Genomic DNA, 26,227 nt, shown 5'->3' with positions numbered 1-26,227 from the left:
TCTGAACTGGACCCTTGCTGACAGCTCACGCAGCAAAGTATTTCAGAACATGCTAGAGGATTTTTTTTTTTGCATCCTCAGCGTCTTCCTGTTTGCAAGATTCATTTCTTTTTCCCTTCCTGCGACTGACCCCACTAAATATGCCCGACCTAGTCCGTCGCCTCAGCGCGGGCCCCAAGAGTTACAGTCTTTTCTTCTTGAAACTGTGAGCGACCGCAGCTTTCTATTTCAAATGTTGAACCAATAAGTCACATCTGACATGGGTTTTTTTTGCGAACCAGAATGTGTGCGCTGTTGAAAAGCCAGCACAAGGATCAGCAAGACTATATTAAGGCAAAACTAGTGGCTGGCACTCCCCTCTGGCTGACAAACAGGCTACTTGTTTGAAGGGCTGTTTTTCTCCCAGATCAGAGTGTGAGGCAGTGTGGGTACTGCTGCTGCCTGCCTCCAGGATTGTGGTTATGGGTGCCATTTTGGGCCTTCCCTTCTCCAAGATGTGGCCCCTTAGGGAGCACTGGAACCCCTTATTTATAAAAGATATTCAAAGTGAGCAGAGGAATTTAAGTCAGAAGGATAAAACATATGGTCAGTCCAGCCTTTTGCATTGTTCTGCGAATCCTCTGAGATGGAGCAGATACTCAACATACTGCAGAGTGTATTTCTGCCTCGTGATAGATGGAAACACACCTGTGTTTCGACTTACTTTAATCAAGTAAAATAAATCACTGTCATCTCTTTTGTGGTGCTTTCACACAGTAGCAAACACACACATACCTATAAAAAGAATGCACTGAGTTAGCATACGCCATGGGTTCTGTATTATTGCTATGTTTTGCTGTTGTCATGAGGTTGTGTTTGTCTTGGCGCCATAGGGGCACTACGTCATCTTCCAAAAGCTCTTCTCACCTCCAGCGCGGCAGCATTGAGCAGCCTTGGACCCTAAACATGTTGGAGAGGTTTTTATGATTTGACTGAGAGCCAGAAATGGAAACTCAGATGATGTGTGTGTTGATGTATCACCACCAAGTTTGCTCGATTGCCGCACAACAAGCGTGGAGTGTTACAAGGCGAGACGGATAAACATTTAGACAAACTAAATAAAGCGTTTACACCCTCTGTTTGGGGCTGCATATTTATCTTTGGGTCCTCAGACTTGTACATACAAGGGAGCTGGTTTGTTTGTTTGGGTTTTTGCAAGAGATTTGTGGAATCGGTGAAGAAGACTAATTATATTTTAACCTTTTTACATGTGTTTGTTTTTGTTCTGCTGGCTAGCTGTGGAGTTGAGATCTTTGCAGGCAAGGCTTTCTGTCCCGTAAATCCCCCCCGTGAATATATGACCGTCGCTCCATTATATTTGCAGAGTCGATTTATCATTCTGAGAAGTGAAAATACTCTGTGTGTACTTTCTTTCTCACGCCTCTCAAGTGACAAACAAAGACAAACACCAGTTTAGTTTTATTTCTGCTTGCTTTTAAATACTGACTTTGTAAAACAGAGTTTCTTGTTAGTATCTATTTGGACATCCTGCCAATTTGTTTTTGTTGCACATGTTTGAAATTACATTATTTAATATATGTTGAAAGTGCTTTTGGTTGGCAGCCAGGGATCTATCAGGAGGAGACTGAACAGAAACTGTTGTCTGCGTCTTTGCTGCTTGTTGCCGTAGAGACACGGGCAGTGATGGAATCCAGGAGAGTTGGGGAGGGAAGGGAGACTGCACTGAAGGGAGAAGGGGCGGGGGCAGCTGGATCAGATCACTGCATGCCCATGTAGTTCACAACCTACACAAAAGCATTTAAAAACACAGATAGTGTCTTGCCCCCCCCACCCCCCGGCAAAGGTGGACATTTGGCAAACTTAAGATAATTTTTCTCCTCCCCTGCATCAATGCTGTTTTCTTTCTCATCTCTCTAATCAGGGCTGATATTGAGGAATGTGAATCTGTGGCCTCCTTCTGCCCCGGTGCCACGGCTGCACAATCCCAGCTCCTCTCACGCCTGGCGTGATGAATCAGACTCTTGGCACATGTTGGAGATCAGTGTTATAACACACCCTGCGGGCAAGAAGGCCTTCTTGTGCATTCCTCCTTTCCATCAGAATTACCTTTTCGTCTGAGCAGACGTTCCTCTGTGGGCTGAAAGGCCTGTGAAATCAGCCGGAAGGGCCCAGAGAGCTTTCGACAATGGGGAAGGGTTGTTCGTTACATGCGCTTTGCAAAAGGTCTCGAGGTGGACTTGTATGGTGGCGATACCCGGGGATCTGTTTCCAGTGTCCGAGGCCGCTATTGAGTTTCGCCCCTGTGGTTAATCCCGCTGTTCAGGACCTTGGGAAACAACCGTACCTCCCCACCCTCTTGTCCCTCCCCCCTCACAGATTCCCAGGAAAAACAAGACATTGCAGAACAATCTCCAATTAAGATGGGTCTTACATACTGTACCATTCAGTCCCCACTCTCTCTCTCTCTCACTAAGTCTCTCTCTTGCTCTCTCTGTCTCAATCTCTCTACCTCCCTCCCTTTCTCTCCCCTCTCAGCTCCCTGTTTGTGTCCTCGGCCAACGAGCCTCGGGGTAGAATTAGCACTGTCTCCCAGGTCCCGGCCCTGGCACTTTGGAAGGGTCGGGCATTGGGGAATGGAGGCGTTGGGGGGGGTGGGGGTGGAGGGCGGAATGGAGGGGAGAGGGGGGGAGATGTGTGTCCTTGGTAAACAGGGCTTTGTGGGATGTGACTGTCTGATCCCCGGGGCCTCTCCTTTCATTCCTACTCTTGTCTGATCCCACACCACGGCGGTGTCGTCGGGGCTGCGGCGTCGCCGAGTTGTTGGGACCCTCTTGGCCCCGCTATCACCCTTTGCCTCCTGGACTGCTGATGCTCTGTACTCCCTCAGACACACAGGGAGACAGCAAAGCCTGAAAAGCAGACTGTCCTTGAAGAGGTATCTCATTTGTCTTCTGCTGTCCCTCTCAGTTTAAATGATTTATTGAGGAGACTTGCATTAACTTTCTGCAGGATGTCAGGTTCAGAAAAGGGCAGTCATTTTGAATTATGGATCGACTAGACCCCTCGAATGTGATTTTCTTTTTACTTTTCAGGGGAAAACAATAAGAACCTCTCTTCCTTACCCTCCTAATTCCCTTAGTTAATTCCAAATCATGTCTCTCTTTTTTTTCTCCCTTTCTCTCCCCTTCTTTAGCTCACTCCCATTCTCTAAGTCTGTCCCACTTTTAATAACGTCTCAGTCTTTAATCAGACAGAGTTAGGCCATACCAGAGGCCCAGTGTTTCCACTCATTAGTTTCCTCTGTGGCCCCAGGCTGCCTCAGTGGGCTCACCCAGACCAATAGAAGAAGCCTATAATGGTCCCCTAGAGTCTCTTCTCCCGGGAGGCTCTTCCCAAGTTTCTGGGCCGAGCTGAATGTAGTTAGACTGAATCATCAGTCAGTTTTGGCAGACATGGATGCAAACTCAGCCATTATCTGTACGTCTCTATCTCCGAGCCAAATAAAGAGGGAGGAGAAATGAGTTGGGGCTTGGCAACTTTTCACCTCACAGTGAATGTTTCACCTCTTTATACCCCCATCTCCTTTTACTCCTCTCCTAGAGAGCTTTTCTCTCTAGTTTCTCTTGTACGATTTTTTTCCCATTGCCTCTCATCTTCTTGTTTTGAATTTATCTCCCATCTCTCGTGTGTATATGTGTGTGTGTGTCTTTCTCTATTTCTCTCTGTGTGTCCGACTCTCTCTCTCTCTCTCTCTCTCTCTGTCTGTGGAGCTGAGGAATGTGTGTGCTGCAGATCCTCTGTCAGTGAGATGTGGGGCGAGTGCAGACAGGTTTGGGGTATAGCATGTGAATCAGCTTCAGAACACATGTCAGATTAGACCATCATACCAGAAAAGACTTGCTCGTTCTCATAAACCCCACTGCTCCCTTAACCTTTAAGTCTTTATCTCAAACTTTGTTACAATCTCTCTCTCCACCCATCCAAACCTTTTGGGTTTATCGAATTTGTATCACTCTAGTATTGATTGTTGGAGCAGTCAGAATCGGCCCCTGTTATCGAATTAGTGTTGGAGCTGCTCCACGGTGTTTGCCGTTGGCTTTCATTCAGCTGTACATTGGTGTGAAGCGCAGAGGCCAGGCCCCTGCCTCAGTCAGCAGCACTAGTTGTGACCTGTTCTTCCTCTGCCCTCCAAGTCTTTGATGCTCCGCCGCGTTGCTTTTGTCCCTGTTTACCCAATATGACAGGGATATGGGCCAGCCCCACATGGGGGCAGATGTGGCTTTAAGTAGTTCCTGCAGAGAAGAGGCCTAAAAAGAAGTGCAGGTGCTAACCCCCTCCAAAAAACTCAAACCCCTTTCCCTTCCCTGAGGGCAGCCTGTCAGTGTGTTTATTTTCTCCTGTGTCATCACCAGGGATCCCTCTTGTCCTACAAGGGGATAGATGGTGCTATTCCTGTGTCTGAGTTTTGTATTACTCCCAAGATGGATAAATAAAGGTGCTGCCTGTCAACCATACAGTGCATCTCTACTACGGATTCCTCTGGAAGGAAGCATGACGGATAGAAATCAAAAAACTCACAAGCTGTGGAAGAAGACTGTTGTTTTTTCTCACTTCCACACACTTAAGCCAGGTGTCAGTCAAACATTTCCCAAGCATACATGGGTCAACCCCCACACCCAAAAAATAGGAACTTTTCCACTTGAACTCTCTGACACTAACCTCATTTATTTTCATAAACTGTGCCTGTGTCTGTATATCAGTTTTCAACGGTGCAGAGTCTGTTTTGTACGCAGGATGTCTCTTCAATTTATAGCTGGTCCATCCCACTTTGAGAATGGCCATGCATCTCCAACATAAGTGCAAAAACAGAGAGTAACACAAGATCAGATTTGGGATAGGAGGAGGAAATCTGGAACGCAGGTTTTTCTTTTCCTTTAAGTTGTATAGTCTGGAGTTTTGAAGAGAGCAGAGGAGTAAGGGAGTGGGCTGGCCGGAGATCAACAGTGGACCAGAGGAGACGGCTCTCAGGCTGATCAGACTTCATTTGACAGGGACTTCCCCTTTGTCAAAGGGCCACTCCAGCTTTTGTCTGGGCGTCTGCTCAGGAGGAAGCAGGACTTGCCTTTCCATGCAGCCGGTGCTGCCAGCATTAGGACGACTCTCTGTGATGAGGGATACAAGATATCCTCACAGTGTCTGTCTCCAGTGAGGCGGCTTCATGGTGGCGGATGTCAGAGGAAAGCCAAACAGATAAGAAGCAGGAATGATGCCCCTGTGTTTCCTCGTTGCGCCAGATCGATGGGCCAGATAGGCAGCTGTGTGTGTGTTTACACAAGGGCACCCAGTCGGAGCTGCGGTGCCCAACTGCTACGCCTGCTGGGAGGGAATAAATGGTTAAAATGAGAGAGAGAAAGAGAGGTAGATAAAGAGAGTGCAAGTCACAGGATCGGCTCTGGTTTCTCATTGTACAGTTTGCCAATGTGCCCATGCTTGGCTGTGCATTTTTATAGCACTGTTGTTAATTATTGTAATTATATATCATTATTCCGGCAGAGAGAGAAAGATAGTTTCCACTGATGACATGAGGGCAGTGTGCGGGGCCTGTTGCAACTCGTGGGATGGAGAAACGCTAGCCTGCAAGATGTGGGTTTGATCTGTCTGAATGAGAATGCATACACTTAAACTGGAGCCTGAAATGCAAAGCATATACCACATGCATAATGTAGTATGTCCAGTCTTAAAGTCAAAATTACACATTGTTGTTGTTGTTGCAATTCAGTCAGACTCGAGATGAAATTTGAACCATCGAGAAAGCAGCATGGTTGTTTTTACTAGTTTTAAATGTTTCTTTGAAGAGTTTTGTGTGTTTGAAGTTTGGTAATGTGTTGTGCAAATGTGCATATGTGTATGTGTGTGTGTGTGTGTGTGAGAGAGTAAAACAGAGAGAGCTTGAGGTGACCTCTGGGGGCTGGTCCAGGGCCACCAGACACCCGCTGGTTCACCCTCTCTCTCTGCTCTTCCCTGACCTTTGACCTCAGGGTGAGAATGGGGCGTGAGCCAGGAGCTGGGAGAGTTTATTATTTCCTGCCTCTTCTCTCCTCCTCCTCTCCTGTTGCCCCCTGAGAGAGCGAGGGGGCAAGATGAAGAGAGTGAGAATGAGTGCGTGAATAAAGCATCTGTGTCTCATTGGTTAGATTATAGAGGAACAAATGTCTGCCTAGCATCACTCACGACTGGTGCTGAAACGATTGATAGTTGATTAATTGTTCAGGTCATTTTCTCAAGCAAAATGGAAAACATTTGCTGTCCAGATTGAATCCATTTTAGACTGTTCAAAGCAATTCGAAGGGGTCACCTTTGAATCTAAGAAATTGTGAAATGAAAATAATCGTTCAGTAACCCATGGGGACCGACTTGACATAGCCGTACTACAGCCTTGAGAGGAGGCTAAACAAATTGACCCGCTCGATTGTCGAGCAGATGAAACAATGTTAAGGTTCGAGAATGAGGGTTAGAAACCTGTTCAGCTTCACTGATCCCACCCAGACATCATCCTTTTAATTTGACCCACCCTTCAGCCCCGGTTGGCCCTTCCGCTAACGTCTGCGAGCCACCGAAGCGCCAGTGTGAATATCACAGCTGGACGGCCATTGTCCCCCTGGCCTCAGGCTCAAACCCTGGTTACCAACCAGCAACCTGGGATCAAAGCTTGCCCGGATTACTCTTAGAAAAAGGAGGAGGAGGTGCCGCAGTCGGAGGGGGTCGGGTTGAAAAGGATAGAGGAATGCTCCTAATTACGTGCCCTCCACTTCTTTTCTGTCTCTCACTTTGGCTCTTCTCTTGTCTCCCTGTGTGTGTCTGGGCCTGCACTTCAGGCTACAGTGAACCTATGAGGAAGCAACACAGTGTGACAAGAGAGTGATATTAAGAGTGAGGCGACAGTCTCTCCACAGCCACTCCATTAGCAGGAGATCTCAGCAGACCAGTGGGAAAGAGGAGCAGGGGGGCAGAGAGGCTGGACATTCCAGCCTCCGTGGAGACACAGACGTGGGTGAGAAGAGGGGTCAGAGGAGAGGGTGGGAGGTGGAGATCAAGGAGTGTGTAAAGAGGATGTGTCGTGAAGATTAGAAGGATTGTCGTATAGGATTCATTTGGAACCTACTGGATTTTTTTCCCCCTGGCTCAAATCCGCCTCTGAAATCTCCCTTCAGCGTGTTTAGCTGTTTATTTCTGCTTCACTTCCTCTGTTGCTCATGTGCATGCTGTCGTGTTTCCAGGCAGAGCTCTTGTTTGATGTGTCTCTCTTCTCCTCTGTGTGTTGCAGGTTTGCTGAACAGACACAGTTGTACGTGCCAGGCAACACGGCTGCTGACAGGGGTCAAAGTGCACCATGGACAGTGGCCTAAGGGTCCTCCTGTCCACTGTGCTGTGTCTCAGCCAGTCATTGCTTATCAGCTGCTCATGTAAGTTGTTGTCCTACTTAAAGCTTAATGAGATGGGAGTGATGAGATCCCTCCTAAAGAAGTGACACTTGCTATTGATATTTGTTCAAACCTCGACTAAGTGATATTTTATATTAATAATCAAGCAAAAGACTACCTTTAATGTGACACATCAGTCTTAGTGACATTTATCACCAACTTTTTAGTTCATGGCTGCTTTTTAGCTCCTTTTAGCTTCTTACCATGGTTGTATGGCCTGCAACTTACGCTCTCATCAATTTCCAATAGCAGCAAGGAGCTATTTAAGTGAAAGAGTCTGAAAACTGGAAGTAGATCATCCGGCAGCTAAAGTTTTTCAGCAGTTGTTGAGGACAAAAACAGAGCTAAAAGAACTTACATTCACCAGGTGGCCATAGAAATAATTCTGAAGTAAGGCTAATGTTGTTCTGGGATCTGCTGGATATGTTAGGGCTCTGTTTTTCAGCTTGTTTTGCAGTTTTCTGCTCCTAAGTAGCCAAAAAATAAATAATTGCAACTTTAAAGTAATAACCCTTTTAATAGTCTTTTAAGTTCAAAACATCTAGTTTTTGGGTAGGTTTTTGTCCTGTCATGCATTAGAACGCTAAAGAAAGGAAAGAGAGGGTTATCTTGATAGGCTGTCGCAGCAGGCAAGGGTTGGTGCTTCCTCCAAGTCAAGTGTAATTGAAAAATGAAAAAAAAAACAGCGCAGCTATTATCTCTCAGAACCTGAGGCATTGTACATTTAAAAGATCTGTTCACTATTCCTTGGAGATAGTTTTTAGTTTTATTTGTCTAGTAGATATGAAAGCATCTAGGACAAAATCACTGACTGAAAATCCTGAACCTGTTTTCCTTTGCTTTTGTCTCCTCACCAGCTCAATATCCCTCTTTTAGCTCTGAACCTGCCTCCTTGGTTCAGAGTCGAGGCTCTGTCGCTCGTCTGCACTGCTTAGTAAGTCCTCCATCAGCTGTGGTTTCCTGGCGCTTCAGAGCCCTTCCCCTGCACCAGGATACTCTGCCTGGTGTGGAGCTCAGCGGGGGCTCCCTCACCATCTCCTCCCTGAAGCCCAGCCATGTCGGCGTCTATCAGTGTGTGGCACACTTAGACCACGGGCCGGCCATCGCCAGTCGCCTCGCGCGTGTGGACATAGCAGGTACGGATACGGAGAATTACTCTTCTGTGCTTACTTCTAGTCACTTCAAAGCAGGGGGTTAAAGAAAGAGAGGAAGTTGCCTTGAGAAAAGGAAGGCCATTTTGTGAGTGTTGAACACTTAGAAAGAATGCCTTTCCGTGGCTGCCTGCTGCTAAGTGGCGGCAAGGAAGGAAGCAGTAGGAGTTTTTACTCGGGCGCTCTTCCAGATGCCTCTCGACTGGTATCCTTAATGAGCCTTGGGCTTTCCTGTGTAGTGTGTTATGTTCCTGCTGGGATGCTGCTTGCTGTTGGACACTACACAAGGGGTTGACCCTGGTCTGCAACTGTATCAAGCTGAATAGAATCACTTACTGCAACAATAAACAAACCCAGTGATCCAACACAAACAGTTCAACTCAAGTAGCGCTGCTGGCCTTCCTTCTTGACTGCGCTGATACTCATATTGAATGCCTCCTATTCTGCACTGAAAGTCAGTTTAACTAAAGAAATTAAACTTTTGTTCTGTCCATGCAGAAATTTCACAATATGAAGATGGCCGGCGGCGGCCGTTATCAGTGCAGGACGGTAGCACTGTTCTTATAGAGTGTCCTCTACCGCACAGCATCCCCCCAGCCCGTCCTAGACTAAGAGTACGAGGGGAGTGGATGGAAGAGTCTACAGGTATGCATGGAGCCAGTGTGTAAATATCAGTCACTTTCAATTTGTCAGCTATTTTTCTTCACAGAAACAGATATTTATATTCAGTTGTTTCATCTATAAAAGGTTTCTGTGTTGAATTTTCCAGAAAATTTTACGATTTTGCAGAATTTATAAATGTCGCCTAATAAAATCACGATTGAAGAATTCATCCATTTTTTTGTCCAGGATTGTTCACCTGCTGGTGGTGTAAGGCACACACTACCTTGGTACTGTGCAAGTTGTCTGTGTTACTGAAACTTCTTTATCTTTTTCTTTTCAGATGACTATTTAGTTCTTCCATCTGGAAACCTTCAGATTATCTCTGTTTCAGTCCAGCACCAGGGCATGTATAAATGTGGTGCATTCAACCCTGTCACTGGGGAAACCGTCATGCAGCCTCATGGTACCAGGCTATCAGTGAAACGTAAGTCTGATGAATTTAATATAAGGTTCAGAGGATTGCATATTTTAGCAAATTTTCTGTGATCATCTACTCACATGGTCCATTTGTATGTTCAGATTTAGATGCCTCCTCCTCAGTGCGGATAGTTTATCCCACTGCCCCAATGACCGTTAAGGTGCAGCAGTCACAGCCACTGACGCTGGAGTGTATCATGTCTGGTGGTCCTGCACCTGTAGCCAAATGGTTTAAGAATGGTAATGAGGTCACACCAGGGCCTTTGCACCAAAGACAGCACAACAACCTGGTCTTTGTTATGGTGGCAAGAGGCGATGAGGGGAGTTACACCTGCGCCGCTGAGACCGAGCAGGGGGCTGTGATCAGCGCTAACTACACTGTGAATGTTCTTGGTAAGAAAAAGACAAGAAAGGGAGTTACACAGGGACGGTCTGCAGCAGGTGATCGTGGTAAGGTTAATGTTTGGCCCTCTTCTCCACAGAGCCTGTGTCTGTCATGGAGGGCCTCAGCGACCAGTTCGTCTCTCCTGGTTCCTCTGCTCATTTTACCTGCGTAGCCAGAGGAAACCCCTCCCCAAACATCACCTGGCTGTTCAATGCTGATCCCATATCCCCATCACACCGTGTTCACATCTCTGGATCCTCACTGGTTGTTACAGATGTGAGACCACAGGATGTGGGCGTGTATCAGTGTCTGCTGGACAACGGGATTGGCTCGGCACAGTCATATGGAATGCTTTTGATGCAACCAGGTATATATACATTACTTATCTTATACTGATTTGTTATTTGGGTTTATTGTTGGAGCTATCTCTAATCAGCTTGTATTAGTAATAAATAAATGTGTAACTCCACTGAGTGTTTTACAGAAGACTGGCAACAAGTAATGAAATGTCCAAGACATTTTTGAGCAAGAGATGTTCTTTGTTTTATAGGTTTGGCATAGATAACAATTACTTACATTATTGAAATTAATTTGGCAAAAATGTTTGATGTTTATTTTACTTAATAAAACATTTAGTCTATCAAATGTCAGAAATAGTGAAAAAGACCCTCACAAGTTCCCAGACTGTCACTAAGCAATCCATAACAGACACTCCAAAGATATTCAGTTTACAATGATGTAAAACAGAGAAACTCAGCAGTTCCCCATGTTTGCAACAAGACATTTCATTTGTTTGTGTCATGACACTGAAAGACTTGTAGAGTTGACGACATTGTGGGTACCAAAGGGTGGAGTTCCAGAGAGGACACATTTTGTGTTGCAAAAGTTCTTGCTAGTGTTAGAAAAGGGTTAAAACATCTTACCAGGCAGGGTCTCTGGGAGCCTGCACATACAGTATCTGCAGGGAGTACTTGCTCTGTATGTGTGTGTGTGTGTGTGTGTGTGTGTGTGTGTGTGTGTGTTTTTCTGAGGCTGGTAGGAGAAGCTTGGCCAAGGCCGCCCTCCTCCTGAGCCTTGAACTGAGCTTGAGCGTGAGAGTGAGCTTTGTGCACGCCGTCGGGGATAAGCCCCCGGACGCTGGAATGTAAGGAGTAGCCGTGGAGGGTTATGACGAGGACCAGACCACCCAGCTGTCAACATCATACACAACTGCCTTTTATTTATTAACACATCACAGCCCTCCCCCTCCTCCACCGCGCTCCCCCAAGCCCCATTCCTCACTTCGCCCCTCTATCTGGAGAGTGATTAATACAGTTACATGTGGTACGTAGGGAGTACAAATCAGACAGGATCAGGAGGGTTCACTGCAAAACATTTGCTCCACTTCAACAGACCGCAGGAAGAAGAATGAGCTTTAATATCTATTGCTACAGACCATGTTTAAACACAAAAACAGAACATGAAGCTGATAAGCAGGACATGTCCAGCACAGGTAAACACTCTGAGGTCAGTTTGTGTTCGTTTTTTTTTTTTTTTTAAAGGTACCAGGCACCAGAGCTTGTTGATCACCCTTTTGCATTCAAAGTAAACAGTGTCATTGATGTGTGTAGTCTAGTTATTGTAACTCATCACAGAGAGCAATCTGAAATATGTTTGGTTTTATGTTTGCTATCGTTGATTCCATCGCCCTGACAACTCCCTGCTTTCATTCAGTCAGTGGGATGTACCACAAGGGAGATGTGGTGTTCTTATTCTGTCATGTGATTGGCTGTTTGCTCCCTGTCATTCCCATCAAAACACACACACACACACACACACACACACACACACACACACTGTGCTCCCCTTGTTTTTTTTAAATCCAAATGATTAAAAAACTGATAGATGAATTGTAAAAGAAAATAATCATTATTTGCAGTCCTGCAACCTCCTTGCTACATCAGGAAAGAGTTATTTTTCTGTCCAGGCCATCACTTAAGGAATATAAGAAAATACACTGACTTGTCCTCTAATAAGTTGAGCTCTGTCCAAACTGAGGCTCTTGTCTCTTCTGGTAATCCTTCGTGATTTACTACCACATTTACTCCCAGGTGTTCTCCACTAATGGACTGACCTTTTTCTGGGAAGGGCCTGGCAACATTTCTCTGTCCAGGTGTGGTAGTACTTACTGGAGATATATCACTCCTCTCCATCTCGAGGATGCTGTGGCCTTAATTGCCTCCTCTTGTATGAGTGTGTTGGAGGAGGAGCCCCCGTCTGTGGTGTAGCTATGAGTCAGAGCTGTGGAGAGGCGAGAGTATTGGAGGGCAGAGTGAGGGAAGGAGCAGGAGAGTGTGTAGGACTTGGTGTAGTGCTGGGGTCTGATTCTCTCCGGTATTTTAATGGTTGGCGTGTGGAATGTGTGGCAGCTGGCTGCAGTCCCAGGATCAGGTCTAGTGTTACCAGCTCCGGGCCTGTTTGTTTTACAAAGTGAACCGGTGCTGGCACACACCTAAAACACCCTGAAACTGGACCCAGGAACTTGCAGTGCACCCCTGTGGCAACCCTCGATGCTTTAACCTCCTTATTCACTTGTTTAGATTTTAATATTCAATTATGTCACTCTTTGACCTCTGTGGTATGGCTGGGAGTCGAGAGGTCCCCTGCTCTCATGGGCTGTGCTCAGTGTCCTCCAAAACGTCTGTGAAAAATTCCACTCGGCCTCTGCCAAACCGGTGTCAGCCATAATAAGGCTCCCAGCTTGCATGATTTGCCCAGGTGGACTTCTCTGGCTCTGGTGAAGATTTAATGAAAAAAACAAACAAAGCATGATTATGTAGTGCTGCCGAGATCCAGGTTTTTCTTGTTATTTTATGTAGATTAAAAGTTGTTCCGAATGTAAAACTTTCCAGCACTCGTTGTCCTCTATGGACATGCAGGGCCACCTCAGTTAGTCACTGACTGAGTAACACTGGTGTCATTGCCTCAGCTTTTATTACCCTGTGCTTTCACAGTGATGGGTGTCCAAAACTCAGAGTAACCAGGTTCTTAATCAGGGAACTAAGTATTCACTATGAAAATGGCATATATAATCAAATAAAATATACTGGTGCATACAGTTGTCTTACACAGAAAAATAAAATAAAGATTAGGCTTGAAGTTTTCATATATGATTGATGATACATATGTTACATTTAGGGACTGTAGCAATATATTTTGATACAAAAAACTGAAGAATTCGTCCATTTTTTTGTTTAGGATTGTTGAAAAAAACTTTACAAAACATAACAAAAACCAGATTTTTCTATATATATTTAAAATATTCACAAATCTTTAAAAATTGTCTTTGTGAAGATGTTTACACTTGGAGAACGTTAGTCAAGTGAAGTTTAGACATTTGCTCTAAATACTGAAACATTTTTATTTGTCAGCTGAGGTTTATCCAAAAAAGGCCAGCTTGAACAGGCTATTTAAAAAGGAAGAATGGTGAATCCTGAAAACATAATAAACATTGTTTGTTATTATTCCAGCTTTATTAAAACCATTTTGTATCTGACTGATCTGATTGTTTTAGTATAACCCCAGTTATATTTAAGTTTTTCCTCACTGACAGATCCGCAGCTTGACACTGCTGCCGTTGTCCTGCCGGAGGCCTCGCCGTCTCTCCATCCCATGCAACGCGATCGAGGGCCATGATGAAGATGCGGGTGACACAGTCAACCTGCCAGCTGATAGGAGCGGTGACCGTCCTACTCCAGAGGCACCGATCATCACCAGCCCGCCGCAGACTCACAAGCCTGATATATACGATCTGGAGTGGAGGGCAGGGCGTGATGGAGGCAGTCCAATCATTGCTTATTTTGTCAAATACCGTAAGGTGAGGGGAAAAAAACACATGCTGCCACATTTCACTTCTTTCTTGCCATTGTCATAAAGAGAGATCAGTTTTAGTGCAAATGTCTGACCTTTCCCTGATGTGTTTTCTACTAAACCAACTGAGAATGGGCGAATGTAATTAAATAAAGAAGGTAGGGCCACGTCTGGACTGACTGAAAGGTTGGTCATTTCCTCTGTAAAATCCTGTGTTTGCTTCAGTAATAAGCTCACCCTGACTATAAAACTGCAGCGATACTAGTTAAGACTTTGTTGGCAGCAGGACTCCATTTTGCCGGAGTTGGAAATTGTGACAGAAATCTCCCAGGCATTGTTTCTGAGGCTGTTCCCTGTCGTTATTCAGGCTCGGAAAGAGACTTAACTGTGGAGGATCACAGGCCGACAGATGATTTTGTTTTTCTCTCTGTCATTTTGACTCATGTTTGTATTTGTCTGTGTGTGTGTGTGGCCATGAATGTGTGTCTGTCTGTGTCAGGTCGATGAAATGGGAGTGGTGGTGGGGAGCTGGCATACAGTTCGTGTCCCTGGCAGTGAGAAGACCCTGCGGCTGTCAGAGCTGGAGTCCTCCAGTCTCTATGAGGTGCTGATGGTGGCTCGAAGTTCAGCAGGCGAGGGCCAGCCGGCCATGCTCACCTTCCGCACCGGCAAGGGTCAGTCCAAACCCTCATAACTCACAATACTCAAACGCTGTTAAAATAACTGTCATTAGCGGCATAACTTCACTTCCTGTGTGCCTCAGGCTGTTTAGTGTTTTTTGTCATATTACTGGGAATAGCTGATCATTGGAAGACACCACTTTCCAACAAGAGAATGAAGAAAATGTTCAGCTGCCTAAAACATCAACAGTAAATGTCAGGTTTTGGTGTCAGTTCCTCTGAGTTAAAGAGCATCTGGTCATTTCTGGATTCAGCATATTGCACTAACATTTAACAGACGCTCAGGAAGAAATTTATCGGAAAAGAAGCAGAAATATGCATCTTTTTCTCCATAGATAGTCTCACGAGAACAGAAAAATATGCAAATCACATCACGTCTTCAAGTTAGGGGTGTAAAGGAATCAGCTGTAGCTTTTTGGGCTGATAGCAAACCCATAGAATCACAGTTTATGTTTGTGATTCATAGAAGAGGAGGCACAATTAAGTATTTTAAACCAAGATAACTTTTGGCACTGGGCAAAATGAACTCAGTGAACAGTTTCTGTAGCCTGGGAAAGATCAATAACTGAAGTAGAAGCAGATGATGAGACGGGCTGAGGATAAGTGGATGCACCACAGTTATCTCACTTCATCACTAGATAACTGCTAGAGGATTAAAAATGTGTCATATACAGCTATATACTTAATCTGAGAGTAGATTATCCCTTTAAATAGCTATTTCCAGCACATTATCCAATTTTAATTCTAAATACAGTCATACTGATGAAGGTTTTTGTGTTTTTGAGACAAATAAAAATAAGAGCAACCGCAAATGTTCCAAAAGCTAACAATAATGCTATACCACAGCAGGACTGAAAAAATTTTCCCTGGTCAGAAATATGTAAAATACTGCCAAAAACCACAGATATGATTGTATCCCAAGGGTGGTTCTTTTACAAAATGGTCCTGGACCAAAAAAATGCCAACTAGTCCAAAACCAGGCTCTTAGGTCCAAATGTGGCTTCAAACTCACCAGAACAACACTACCTTCCTTTTGAAATATTTAACTTATCCTCAGAAAGGTCTGTGATTTTTTTTTTTGTGGTCTAAATGTTTTTTTCCTTTCTTTACCTGCTCAATTATATTTTATTTAAAATGGGACTTCCTCCTTGATGGGTGTTCCAAAACCTTTTTTTCATTTAAACCCTTTTTCACCCAGAAATATAATTCTGGTGGAGAAATACTAACCTTACCTAAAAGCAGTCAAATTAAAAAAAAAAAAAAAATAATAGGAAAACAAAAAATATCAAAATCAGCCTATAAAAGCCAGTACATGTAATTTGTCTGTAACTGGAGACTGAGAACTCTTTCTAAGGTCATTAAAAACCTCAAATACCCAGAAACAATAACAAGGACATGACCTCTGTATTCTCAGTGGTAGATACCCCCCTGTTTAAATATAGATATGTATGAATTGTTGTTTTTAATCCTTACTTAAGAATTATCATGAAGTTTCATGTGCCAGTTCTGTTTTGAAAAGTGTTTAATTCACTCACATCACACACTCATCCAAGCAACTACAATAGTTAAGTCGCGGCTGCAAAGCTGTCAAGTGGAAACCTGAAACTCACCCTGATAAAACCAGAACAGCTCTGGAAACCAGGAGGAAATTTTAGATTTCAGAGCCAACATCTGGAGCTGTTCCATGTGCTTTTGGTGGAACTGATAGCCCTGAAAACCTGTTGGGCCTTGTTTTCTTACTCCTAGCTTTTTTTTTTTTTTCCTCTTTCAGAGAAGAGCACCTCCTCCAACAAGAACCCGTCCAAGCCTCCCGTCGTCTCCATGCCCCCCAAAGCTCCAGAGGAAAAAACCCCCAACACACACTTTGGAGTCATCATTCATGACAGAGGTAGATGTGGACACAATCACTGACTGTCTGCAAACTCTTGTTTGGCTGCTGCAGCTGCTGGACTGTGTACAGATGTTGACTGTGGGATGTGTCTGAGGAATAAATGGGGCTAGTTCTTGTCGAGTTCATGACCAGACAATGTTGAATAGATATCCAAGCTTAATGTTTAGATGTGGTCTGTTTTGTTTCTTTGAGTGAAAACAGTGAAATGATAGTTGACATTCTGTAATGGCTCTTTGGATGAAGGATGCTGTAAGCAGAAAGCTGTGAGATTTCACACAGCTTCAGGGTCAGATCTGTGTGTCTATGTGTGTGTGTGTATCTGTGTGTTTGTGCATGTTTTAAAAAGCAAGCCTATTTTGCTGAAACTCACATTAGTCTTTTCACTAACCCTCGTTTCTCTCTCTCTTACTCTCTCCTGCCCTCTCTAACTTTGTGGCTAAGAGCCCAGGCAGTAAGTACACATTCATCCATGGCATGCCATTTCACTGTGATGTGCGTTCTCGTCCTTTTTTCTCTCCCTGTGAACTCGTTCCATCCTCACATGAGATGGGATGCTGCGATGACTGTTGCCAGTTCTTGTTGCTCTCTGTGTGTTTTAAATCGGACCCACAGAAGTCTGCACGACTCAAAGTTTGTTCCTTTTTGTCCCAGTACCCGAGGCCCCCGACCGCCCCACCATCTCCATGGCAACTGAAAGTTCAGTGTATGTCACCTGGATCCCCAGAGCGAACGGTGGCTTTCCGGTCACGGCTTTCCGTGTTGAGTACAGACGCGGCCGCAGCGCGGAGTGGGTTGTGGCTGCCGATAATATCTCACCTCTTAAACTGTCTGTGGAAGTTCGCAACCTGGAGCCTGGTGAGATTTCACATGGTTCAAAACTTTTCTCTACAGTCCAGTGAAGCATGATATGATTCCTCTGCCCAGATAAGGGCTTCTTGATCCTTTGCCTAGTACAAAAAACAAAACAAAACAAAACAAAAAAAACCACCTGAAAAAATCACAGATCTAAGATGATCATCTGGTGACTTACCTGTCTTAACTTTATTTTTCTAGATTTTTGATCAGACATGAGCAAAGCAGCAAGGATTAGTTTACACCTCAGCACCTCTCAACTTTAGCTTATGATTTCTCATTTTATCCCTTTCTCAGGCTCCACCTACAAGTTTCGTGTTGTAGCCATGAACATGTATGGAGAGAGCCCCCCCAGCACTCCGTCAAAGCAGTATCATGTGCCACAAGCCAGCCCACGTATGGCTGACCGCCCCGTGGTTGGACCCCACATCTCATCTACAGACGCCATCAGTGACACGCAGATCATGCTGCGCTGGACTGTGAGTACACCACTGACGTGCACTATACTTAAGACTAGCGGAGGGAGAAGTTTATAGATCCTTTTCTTGAGGGATAAGTCTGTTTTTCATGGCTTTATTTGTGATTTTATTTTTGGAACTTTTGGCCGTTTTACTGACCAAGTTAATTGCTGAGATCAGGGGAAACAAGCACTGTTGCTAAACAGAAGTCAGACAGGGCAATAACACAACTATGCAGTTTTTAAAAAAAAAAAAATTTTGGAAGCGAAAACAAAAAGCAAACCCAAAATGTCTTGATGCAAATTTGTCCTATTGTACTTACCATAGTTGTGCATACACAGTTTACCTGTGCATTGAGGGATTACTGCTAGGATTCAGGTGCATTCACTGGCATTTACCTTTAAATAAAGCAGTCCGGCTTTTTAAAAACCTGTGTGATTGTGCTGACACTGCTCTGGGTTTTTACAAGGTCAAAATTTGAGACTTTTCTTTTTGCTTTCAAGTCTCAAGTAAGTTGCATCATGTAGCTATCCTGTCCAACTTAAATCCGACTCAAGCCCAATGTTAAGTTGAGTTTGCAGGTCTGGAGTAAAAGTATGAAGTAGCCTAAAATGGAAAGGCACAACTGTCTTAAAACTTGAGTATTAAATATAGTATTAATATATAAATATATAGTATATATATATAAGACCAGCCAGTGGCAGAATAATTTGGTAACCTTTGCTATATGTAGTGTGTTTTGTAGCTGGCTCACCTGTGATTGAGCTGCTGGTGGTTCTCTGACTGCTGAGACTCAATCAGACCTTTAATTGAGCGGCTGTGCTGATTAGAGCTCTGCTCTAACAGAGATTAAGAGGCCCTGTCCCTCTGCATTTTTATTCTGCATTCTTCAAAGCTGTTTCTCCTCCCTACAACAGTTTCAGCCGCAGATGGATGCAGATAGTTCCCCGCATTTACTTAACCTCAGACAGTCTCATTATTTCCTGAACTTCAGACAGACAGTGCAATCACGATCTTGCTTGCAGTCCTGTACATCTGCTGATAACAAGCCCTGCCATTAGTTGCTGGAAAATTTCCTCTCTTTGTATAATAATTGCCCACTAGATTGCTGCAGTCTAACGTAATCTTTTTTCCATCCCCATCCAGTATAGTCCCTCGAGTAACAACAACACTCCAATCCAAGGTTTCTACATTTACTACCGGCCCACAGACAGCGACAATGACAGTGACTACAAAAGGGATGTGGTCGAAGGTAAGTGGAAATGCAAATTTTAATGTTTGTGTGTCTGTGATTTCACTGAAAATTGAGTGTGTAGCTGGTGTAGAGTGTTTGTCGACAGCTTCATCCGGTTCCGGACGTTAAGCTCATGCTGTGCAGATAAACTGGGAGCTGGAGGGGTAATGGATACTCAGCGCTAAGAGTGGGGTATAGTGAAGAGGGGCATTTCTGCTGTTTGATTTATAGAGAGTGCTGTCCCTGGGCAGCAGGGCTTTCTGAAATCTGTTTTTAATAAATGGTTGCCAACTAATGGGCCAGAGCTGAAATATGAGCCCAGCCAGAGGAGAGGGGCTCAGGTTGCTGGGTGGAATGCTAACAGTGGAGCCTGGTACACAGGGAAGGAAAGGAGGGATGTCCTTTTACTATACCCAACTCTTTAACATCTGAACATTTGGTTTCCCATGGTCTCCTCATTGTCGGGGAAAACCGTGTGTAGGGTTTGGTCCCCAGTCAGCGCTGTTTTTGTGATTTGCATGTCAGAAATGTCAGAAAGTCAATGTTAAAAATGAGCCTAAATCAATCCAAAAAAAGTGAGGTTTTGCTATTTTTTTTAGATGTCAGAATACATTTAATAGAATTTCAGTGACTGCATTTTAATGTCTAATTATGACCTGCTTCAACTTTATGTCCAGTTATATAAATTCTATTGAAAAAGGCAATAATAAATATCCTAAAAATCTAAAAACTTTTCAACCAATCCAGTGTTGGAGCTATCTTGAGCTTCAAAAAGTCACTTTCACAGGCATAAGACACAGACTGCACCATTTTCCACTGGGATTGTTTTGTTTTTTTCTACCAAAGCATATGACATGACAATAACCTGAAAATGTCCATATTTTTTATTTCTTCATTCAACTCACCCAATTGATTTTCATTCTTTTGAAGATGTAGTACCAATACAGTACTTTTTTAGATACCATAATTTGAGGAATATCGACACATTTTTCTACATTCACACTATTCTTGAATATATCCGTGTGTAATGTCTTTTGTAATCTGTGATGTAGTAAGATTAAAACTGCATGAATTGGTTTTTACTTGTGAATTAAACTTTCTATATTGATTCTGATCTGTAGCACAGAGTAGATTTAACTTTAGCAGCAGCAGTTTCTTTTATTGCTCCCACTTATAAGAGTTAAAATCTACCTTGGGGCAGTAGTAACACGTGCAGTCATTTATTTTACTTTATATTGAACAAAATACAGCAAGAACAGCAGCTTATTTCAGCCTCATTTGTTGGAAATGTAGCATTTCCAAGTTGGAGATTGTCGTCTCATCTGTGATTTCAGAGCACGTAGTAGTGTGATTGTGTGTGGTAGTGCAGCAGTGTGTATGTGCGCGTGTGTGTGCGTGTGAGTGTGTGGAATGGGAGTACTGGAGGCAAGCCAGGACAAACATCAAGCTGCCATATATGGAGCTCATCAAGAGTAAAGCAACTGTCTGGGCTCTCATGGGACTGATGGAGTAAGAGAGAAGGGTGGGGGGGTGGCGGGGCCTCAAGCAAAGAAAGGGGGTGAATGAGAGAGAGAGAGAGAGACAGAGTACATGAAAGAACATGACCTCCATGACAATGTGAGACATGAGGAGAAAGAGGAAAAGGCTGGAAATAATGACACTGGCTTGTAGAGGAAGTGGTGTCTCACCTTTGTCCCCCCCTTTTCTTTTCCTCCTCCGTCTCTCCTGCCCTCTCAGGTGTTAAACACTGGCACATGATTGGACATCTTCAGCCTGAGACCTCTTACGATATCAAGATGCAGTGCTTTAATGATGGGGGAGAGAGCGATTACAGCAACGTCATGATCTGTGAGACGAAAGGTAAGGAAACGCAAACCATACTGCACAAGGAATGAGTCATTCGTCAACCAAACCTCCACTTTATCAGAAGTACAGACATGTTTTCTGCGAAGGCTGTAACTTAAATGCTGGGTATGATCGCCATAATTACACAACATAAATGTACTGGGTTTTATGAGACCAACAACAATGGCTTGCATTTTATAGTCTGACACTGTGTTATTTCTCTTTGTCGCTAGCGGGTACAAAAAACTGCTCCTCATGTCTCCTCCTTTCTCTCTGCTGCAGCACGTCAGTCCCCGGGGTCGCCTAGCCAGCACCCCATCACCCCACCTGGCCCCCACCCGCAGGAGCCCCCGAGCCCTCCTGGGGGACTGCTGTACCTGATCGTGGGCTGTGTTTTGGGGGTAATGGTGCTCATTCTGCTGGCTTTTATCGCCATGTGCCTGTGGAGGAATCGCCAGCAGAACAACATGCACAGTGAGTTTATAGATAAACTAATCCCAAAGATAACATAAAATGTATATATGCAGCTTATACTGCAAGATTTTGCATAATGTGTTTCTAAAACCATCTGTCATATTCTGTATACTGTACTCACAATAAGTTGTACCATAGCTCAGTCTAAATGAGCGTGCAGGACCAGCAAACAAAGAAAGAGTTAACTCCGTGTCAGTTGTCTCATATTTAAAGATAGTTGGCCCCAAGACAGCTTGTGCAGCATATTCCAAGTGTTCATAGTGCAGATATGAATCCCACAGCGCTTACAAAACTGTTTGCCATTGTTGGATAGATTCTTTACCAGACCTTTTGGATCAGTAAATAGTTGAGGTTTTGTAGCTTAAAGATTTGGGGAAAAAAGCTAAGACTGAGTCACAGGTGCCTGCACAGTTGAACAATAGACCTCAAAATATTATGGCTTAGTACCTAGTTTAGTCAATAGTATCTTAATTTTTCTTGATGTGATGAAATGTTTTTTAGCCCCTTCCTCAGTCCTAACCGCTCTGCCTCTTCTCTGCTGTAGAGTATGACCCTCCCAGCTACCTGTACCAGCCAGCAGAGATGAACGGCCATGTTCTCGAGTACACCACACTTCCTGGCACCAGCCGCATCAACGGGGGCGTCCACGGGGGCTACGGGCACAGTGGCCCTATGTTACCCCAAGGGTGCCATCACCTCCACCACAAACTCCCCAACGGCTTGGCGCTGCTCAACGGTTCCGGTGGCCTGTTCTCGCCTGGCCACCCGCACGGCCATGATGGTACCCTGCCCCACAGCACCCGAGACTGCGAACACTCGCACGCGCACCACCACCATAACGTGAGTGTCGCAGTTAAGACGCCATAAAGCAGTCCCAACCTAGAGACTGGATGCCTTATTCATAGCCATTAAATGAAGTGTGGTATTCTACATTGGCAGGCCTGAGTTCAGTTTAGTTTGGCTAAATTTGTTGTTTGCGTTCTCTTGTCAGGGCGGAGGCATGTACACCGCTCTTCCCCAAACAGAGTCCTCTGATTGTATGAGCTGTCAGAACCTCTGCAACAACAACAGGTAAGAGAGGAGATGTTTTTAATTTAAATAAGCTTTCTGTTTATGGATATCTTTTGCTTGGTTGTGGATTAGTCTCTTTTTGTTATTTTTCAAGAAATCTGTGAATTTATTTGTGTTTGCATATTAAAATATGGGTATCGTAAGAAACAAAGAACTCAATAATGGGAAAATCCAGGCTAGAATTGAACCTGAAAAGTGACAACCACTTTCTTACCAAGGGTTTTCAGTACATAATTTGTAGCTTGATGCCCATACAAGAAACTTTTATGAACAGTGTAAGTTACAAAAACACTTAATTTACTGCTAACTACAGTGATCTATTGCAGCTGAAAGCACAACAACTTTTGATTAGTGGGAACAAAGTCTGCCTGAAACCCTTGTAAACTTTTTTTTTTAAGTCTGTATTTTTGATGAAAATTGGGAAAAACTGAAAATGATGATCCTAATGGTTATCACATGGCTTGTAAAAATTAAATATTGCTCATATTTCATGACATGCAGCTGAGCAAAAGTGTCCTGCTTTGCTTGTGACCCCTACCAGCCCCAAACACACACACACACACACACACACACACAGATGCACACACACACACATTTGCCCTCCCGCTAGTCCTGTTTATGTACTTAAGGGTCCCCAGCATCACAGTTTACCCTGTGTGCACCCAGCCAGCAGACCTAATGAGCCCTGTGTTTATTTACCTCCGGCTGCTGGGAAAAGAGGGGGTGTGGTCACCATCCAATCATATACCGTTATGAGTGAAGTTGAGTTTAGGGAAACATGGCGAAGATCGCTGCGTGCAACCGTCTGTGCTTGGGAACTTCACCAGAGAGCAAAACCACAACGTGTCACAGTTATTTAGAGGCAGTGAGACTGGACCTTTAATCTCCGGTTCAACTGTTCAATGCATTTTGCAGCTGTGTGAGAAGGCTCCAGTTGTGTTAGAGCTGTCATTGTTTTGTACCATGTTAGGAGTATTAACACAAGGGTTTTCTGTGTCTGGCGGAAAACCCACAGATATCTACAGAGACGAAGAGCTGGAACAGTATGTGAAGCACCCGCTGAGTGTTGTCAGTGGGTGAGCACTCAGCAACGCCCGGGCACCTTTATAAACGAACGCATGTGTGTCCTGCTCTTCTCTCCATCTTCCTCTGTCTCTGAGCAGATGTTACAACAAGACCAATGGCACTTTCTCCAGCGGCACTCTGCCCCTAATGCATCGCGTGGCGCCGTGCCAGCAGGACGGGCTGGAGATGGTGCCTCTGGGCCAGGTTTCATCGCAGTGCCACGGCCGCGACAGCCAGATGAACTCTGGCGACCAGGAGGCTGACGCAGGGTACCAGCCAGACGAGCACAAGGAGTCCTCGCCCTCACAGCATTCCTGCTGTCTGGTCGGGAACAATGAAAACTGTCCAGCAGACAACACTGGTGAGACACATTTTTATACCAAATGCCCACAAAATCTTTCCATGTATTTTGTCTTATTCTCTCCTCCTCCACCATTCTCTTTTACTTTTTTCAGTTCTCTGTTGCACAGCAGTGGGTACTAGAAAAATCTTTCCATGTAACATGAAGCGACTGATAAAATGAAGATTGTAGATTGCCACAGAGAACTGAAGCTTCTCGCTGCCTTTTTAATCCTTGTTTATGCAATTGAATTTCCTATTTATTGAATTTAAAAAAAAAATGCAAATAGTTATTGGATGGTCTTTGAATCAGAACGCCAGCGAGTTGAATTATGAGGTTATTGACTAAGACTCAGAAAAATAACGTTATAAAACTGAATGACCATATCCCCTTATGATCATAATAAAACTAAGGCAGTAATACTGCCATAGTACTTTTAAATCAGTTATCATTGCAGTCATGTTTCATGGCAAGAAGCCCTTTGAATGGTTGGATGGCAGTAATAGTTGCTTGTGGCCAGTGAAGCATTTCATGAATAATGTAGGAATAAGACAGAAAAACAAAATTACAATCAGACTGACTAATAACTTTTACAGTAACACACATGAATATACTGTTTGTTAACCACAGAGCTTGCTGTAATTTAAATCTATTTAAAACAGTTAAAGGAATAGTTGGGAAAATGCACTTGCAGTAACTAAAAACATAACCCCAGTTAAGTCTTAAGAAATGTTAACATGTTGATTAGTGATATTTAAAGGTGCTGATGCTGGTAGATTTTGTTACCTTTGGATGGATGCAGACTGTTTCCCTCCTTTTAGCAGTCTTTGTGCTAAGATAAGCTAATCTACTGCTGGCTATAGCTCCATATCTACCGGACGAGTATGAGTGGTATCGATATTTTCATCCAAACCTTTACTTGGCAAGAAAGCGAGTAAGCATATTTCACAAAATGTCAAACTATTTCTTTTACACATAGTTTTAGGATTAAGTGAAAACATTTAGTTCCAGGCCCTCATGGTTCAGCACTATTGTGAAATCGAACTCTTCTTACACTAGCAAGTTTTTATATCATTACCAGTTGTATGCAGACAAACTATGTAGCATCGCCACAAATTACACTGTGGGCCTCTGCAGAATCTGTACTTGTCTTTTTTAATATGCAGTAGAAACCAAAGGCTCTCCTCTCCCTCTCTGTGCAGCTGAGGAGGAGCTGGAGTGCATGGACACAGAGAGGCCTGTGGTGTGCTGGGAGAGTCTTGGCCTGCCAGACTTGGACTGTGACGAAAAGCCTGGGTGGATCTCTAGCAGCAGCCTGGCGGGAGAGCTGATCCAGCCCGGCCCACAGGAGGTCTGAATGCAGCCCACACACAAACACGCTCTTCCTGCAGTGCGCAGGGTTCAGAGAAACCAAGGCAGAGAGACAGTTGTGGAAATATCACAGAGGACCAGCGATGGGATAGTCAGAGACACTGCATGTTACGGTGACAAGGACACAAAACTGTTGATGGACTGAGCTGGGATGAGTGACGTGGGAGAAGAGAGCGATGACAAGAGACTGAGAAAAAGCAAAGCCAGATGGAGGGAAACACTAAGAGAAAAGGGAGTGTTGCTCAAAGACAGAAATTATATCCCACTGGAGGGAAGACTCTCATGAAAGATCAAAAACTCTTTAGATGACTTATTTATTTTTTGTAGTAGTAAAATATTATTTCATATGAATGTATCTGTTTTAAAGAAAAAAAGTTTGTCTTTTATATTATTTATGCCTTTTGGATGAGAAATACTTTTTATTTTTTGTTGTTTTGTCCCTCTGTGTTCCACTTGAGTGTGGAGATTAGCAATTGTCTGTGTAAAGTTTTGTAATAATATAAAGAGAAGATATGGAAGAGTAAACAACAACCTATTTCTAATGTCTTTCCTTCCCACCTTTATGTGCAACGCCCGATGAATGATTGCCGTTGTGCATTTCCCCATTCTCAGTCCAAACCCATAGATATTTCTGGCAGGCCTTTGATGTGGCTCTGTGATGGGCTGTTCCACTGCAGTGACCCCTGAACAGGGTGAACATTCCCTTCACTGTTCAGATTGAAGCTGCTGCTCTTTGCTTCAGTGAATACTTGATAGCTCATCACTTTAGACAGGCGAAATGCACTGTTGCTTCGAGAGGACTGTTGACCTACTGGCCCCAATCTGTTAGAGGAGTTGGGGTAGTTACATTAAAAACAGAAATGAGAAGTGTGAGCAGTCGTTTCAAACAAAAACTTTGTATGTTTAAACTGCTCTGCTGCTGGTAAACACACAATACTTTCCCACCATTCCTGATTTTGAGATCACGCAGAGATCTAGATCAAAATCTCCAGGCACCAGG

The 26,227-nt window shown here is 44.1% G+C and overlaps 1 protein-coding gene across 1 annotated transcript in view; it reads left to right on the top strand.

The window, feature by feature from the left end:
- The window catches only part of cdon (cell adhesion associated, oncogene regulated), a 32,087-nt gene extending 6,329 nt beyond the window's left edge, over positions 1-25,758 (top strand). Inside the window, 19 exon segments of the mRNA XM_018665574.2 lie at positions 7,325-7,463; positions 8,339-8,617; positions 9,131-9,277; positions 9,576-9,719; positions 9,815-10,105; positions 10,195-10,464; positions 13,690-13,760; positions 13,762-13,953; positions 14,446-14,620; positions 16,398-16,514; positions 17,169-17,372; positions 17,667-17,848; positions 18,974-19,079; positions 20,799-20,921; positions 21,189-21,380; positions 21,925-22,220; positions 22,372-22,451; positions 23,615-23,877; positions 25,059-25,758. Coding sequence (XP_018521090.1) covers positions 7,391-7,463; positions 8,339-8,617; positions 9,131-9,277; positions 9,576-9,719; positions 9,815-10,105; positions 10,195-10,464; positions 13,690-13,760; positions 13,762-13,953; positions 14,446-14,620; positions 16,398-16,514; positions 17,169-17,372; positions 17,667-17,848; positions 18,974-19,079; positions 20,799-20,921; positions 21,189-21,380; positions 21,925-22,220; positions 22,372-22,451; positions 23,615-23,877; positions 25,059-25,213 — 3,360 coding nt within the window. The 5' untranslated portion in view covers positions 7,325-7,390 and the 3' untranslated portion in view covers positions 25,214-25,758.
- The last annotated feature ends 469 nt before the right edge of the window (positions 25,759-26,227 follow it).

The sequence above is a fragment of the Lates calcarifer genome, linkage group LG21 (genome assembly GCF_001640805.2).
Source record: "Lates calcarifer isolate ASB-BC8 linkage group LG21, TLL_Latcal_v3, whole genome shotgun sequence".
Taxonomy (NCBI): Eukaryota; Metazoa; Chordata; class Actinopteri; family Centropomidae; genus Lates; species Lates calcarifer.
The sequence above is the reverse complement of the archived record's forward strand: the minus strand, read 5'-3'. Positions and strand labels throughout refer to the sequence as shown.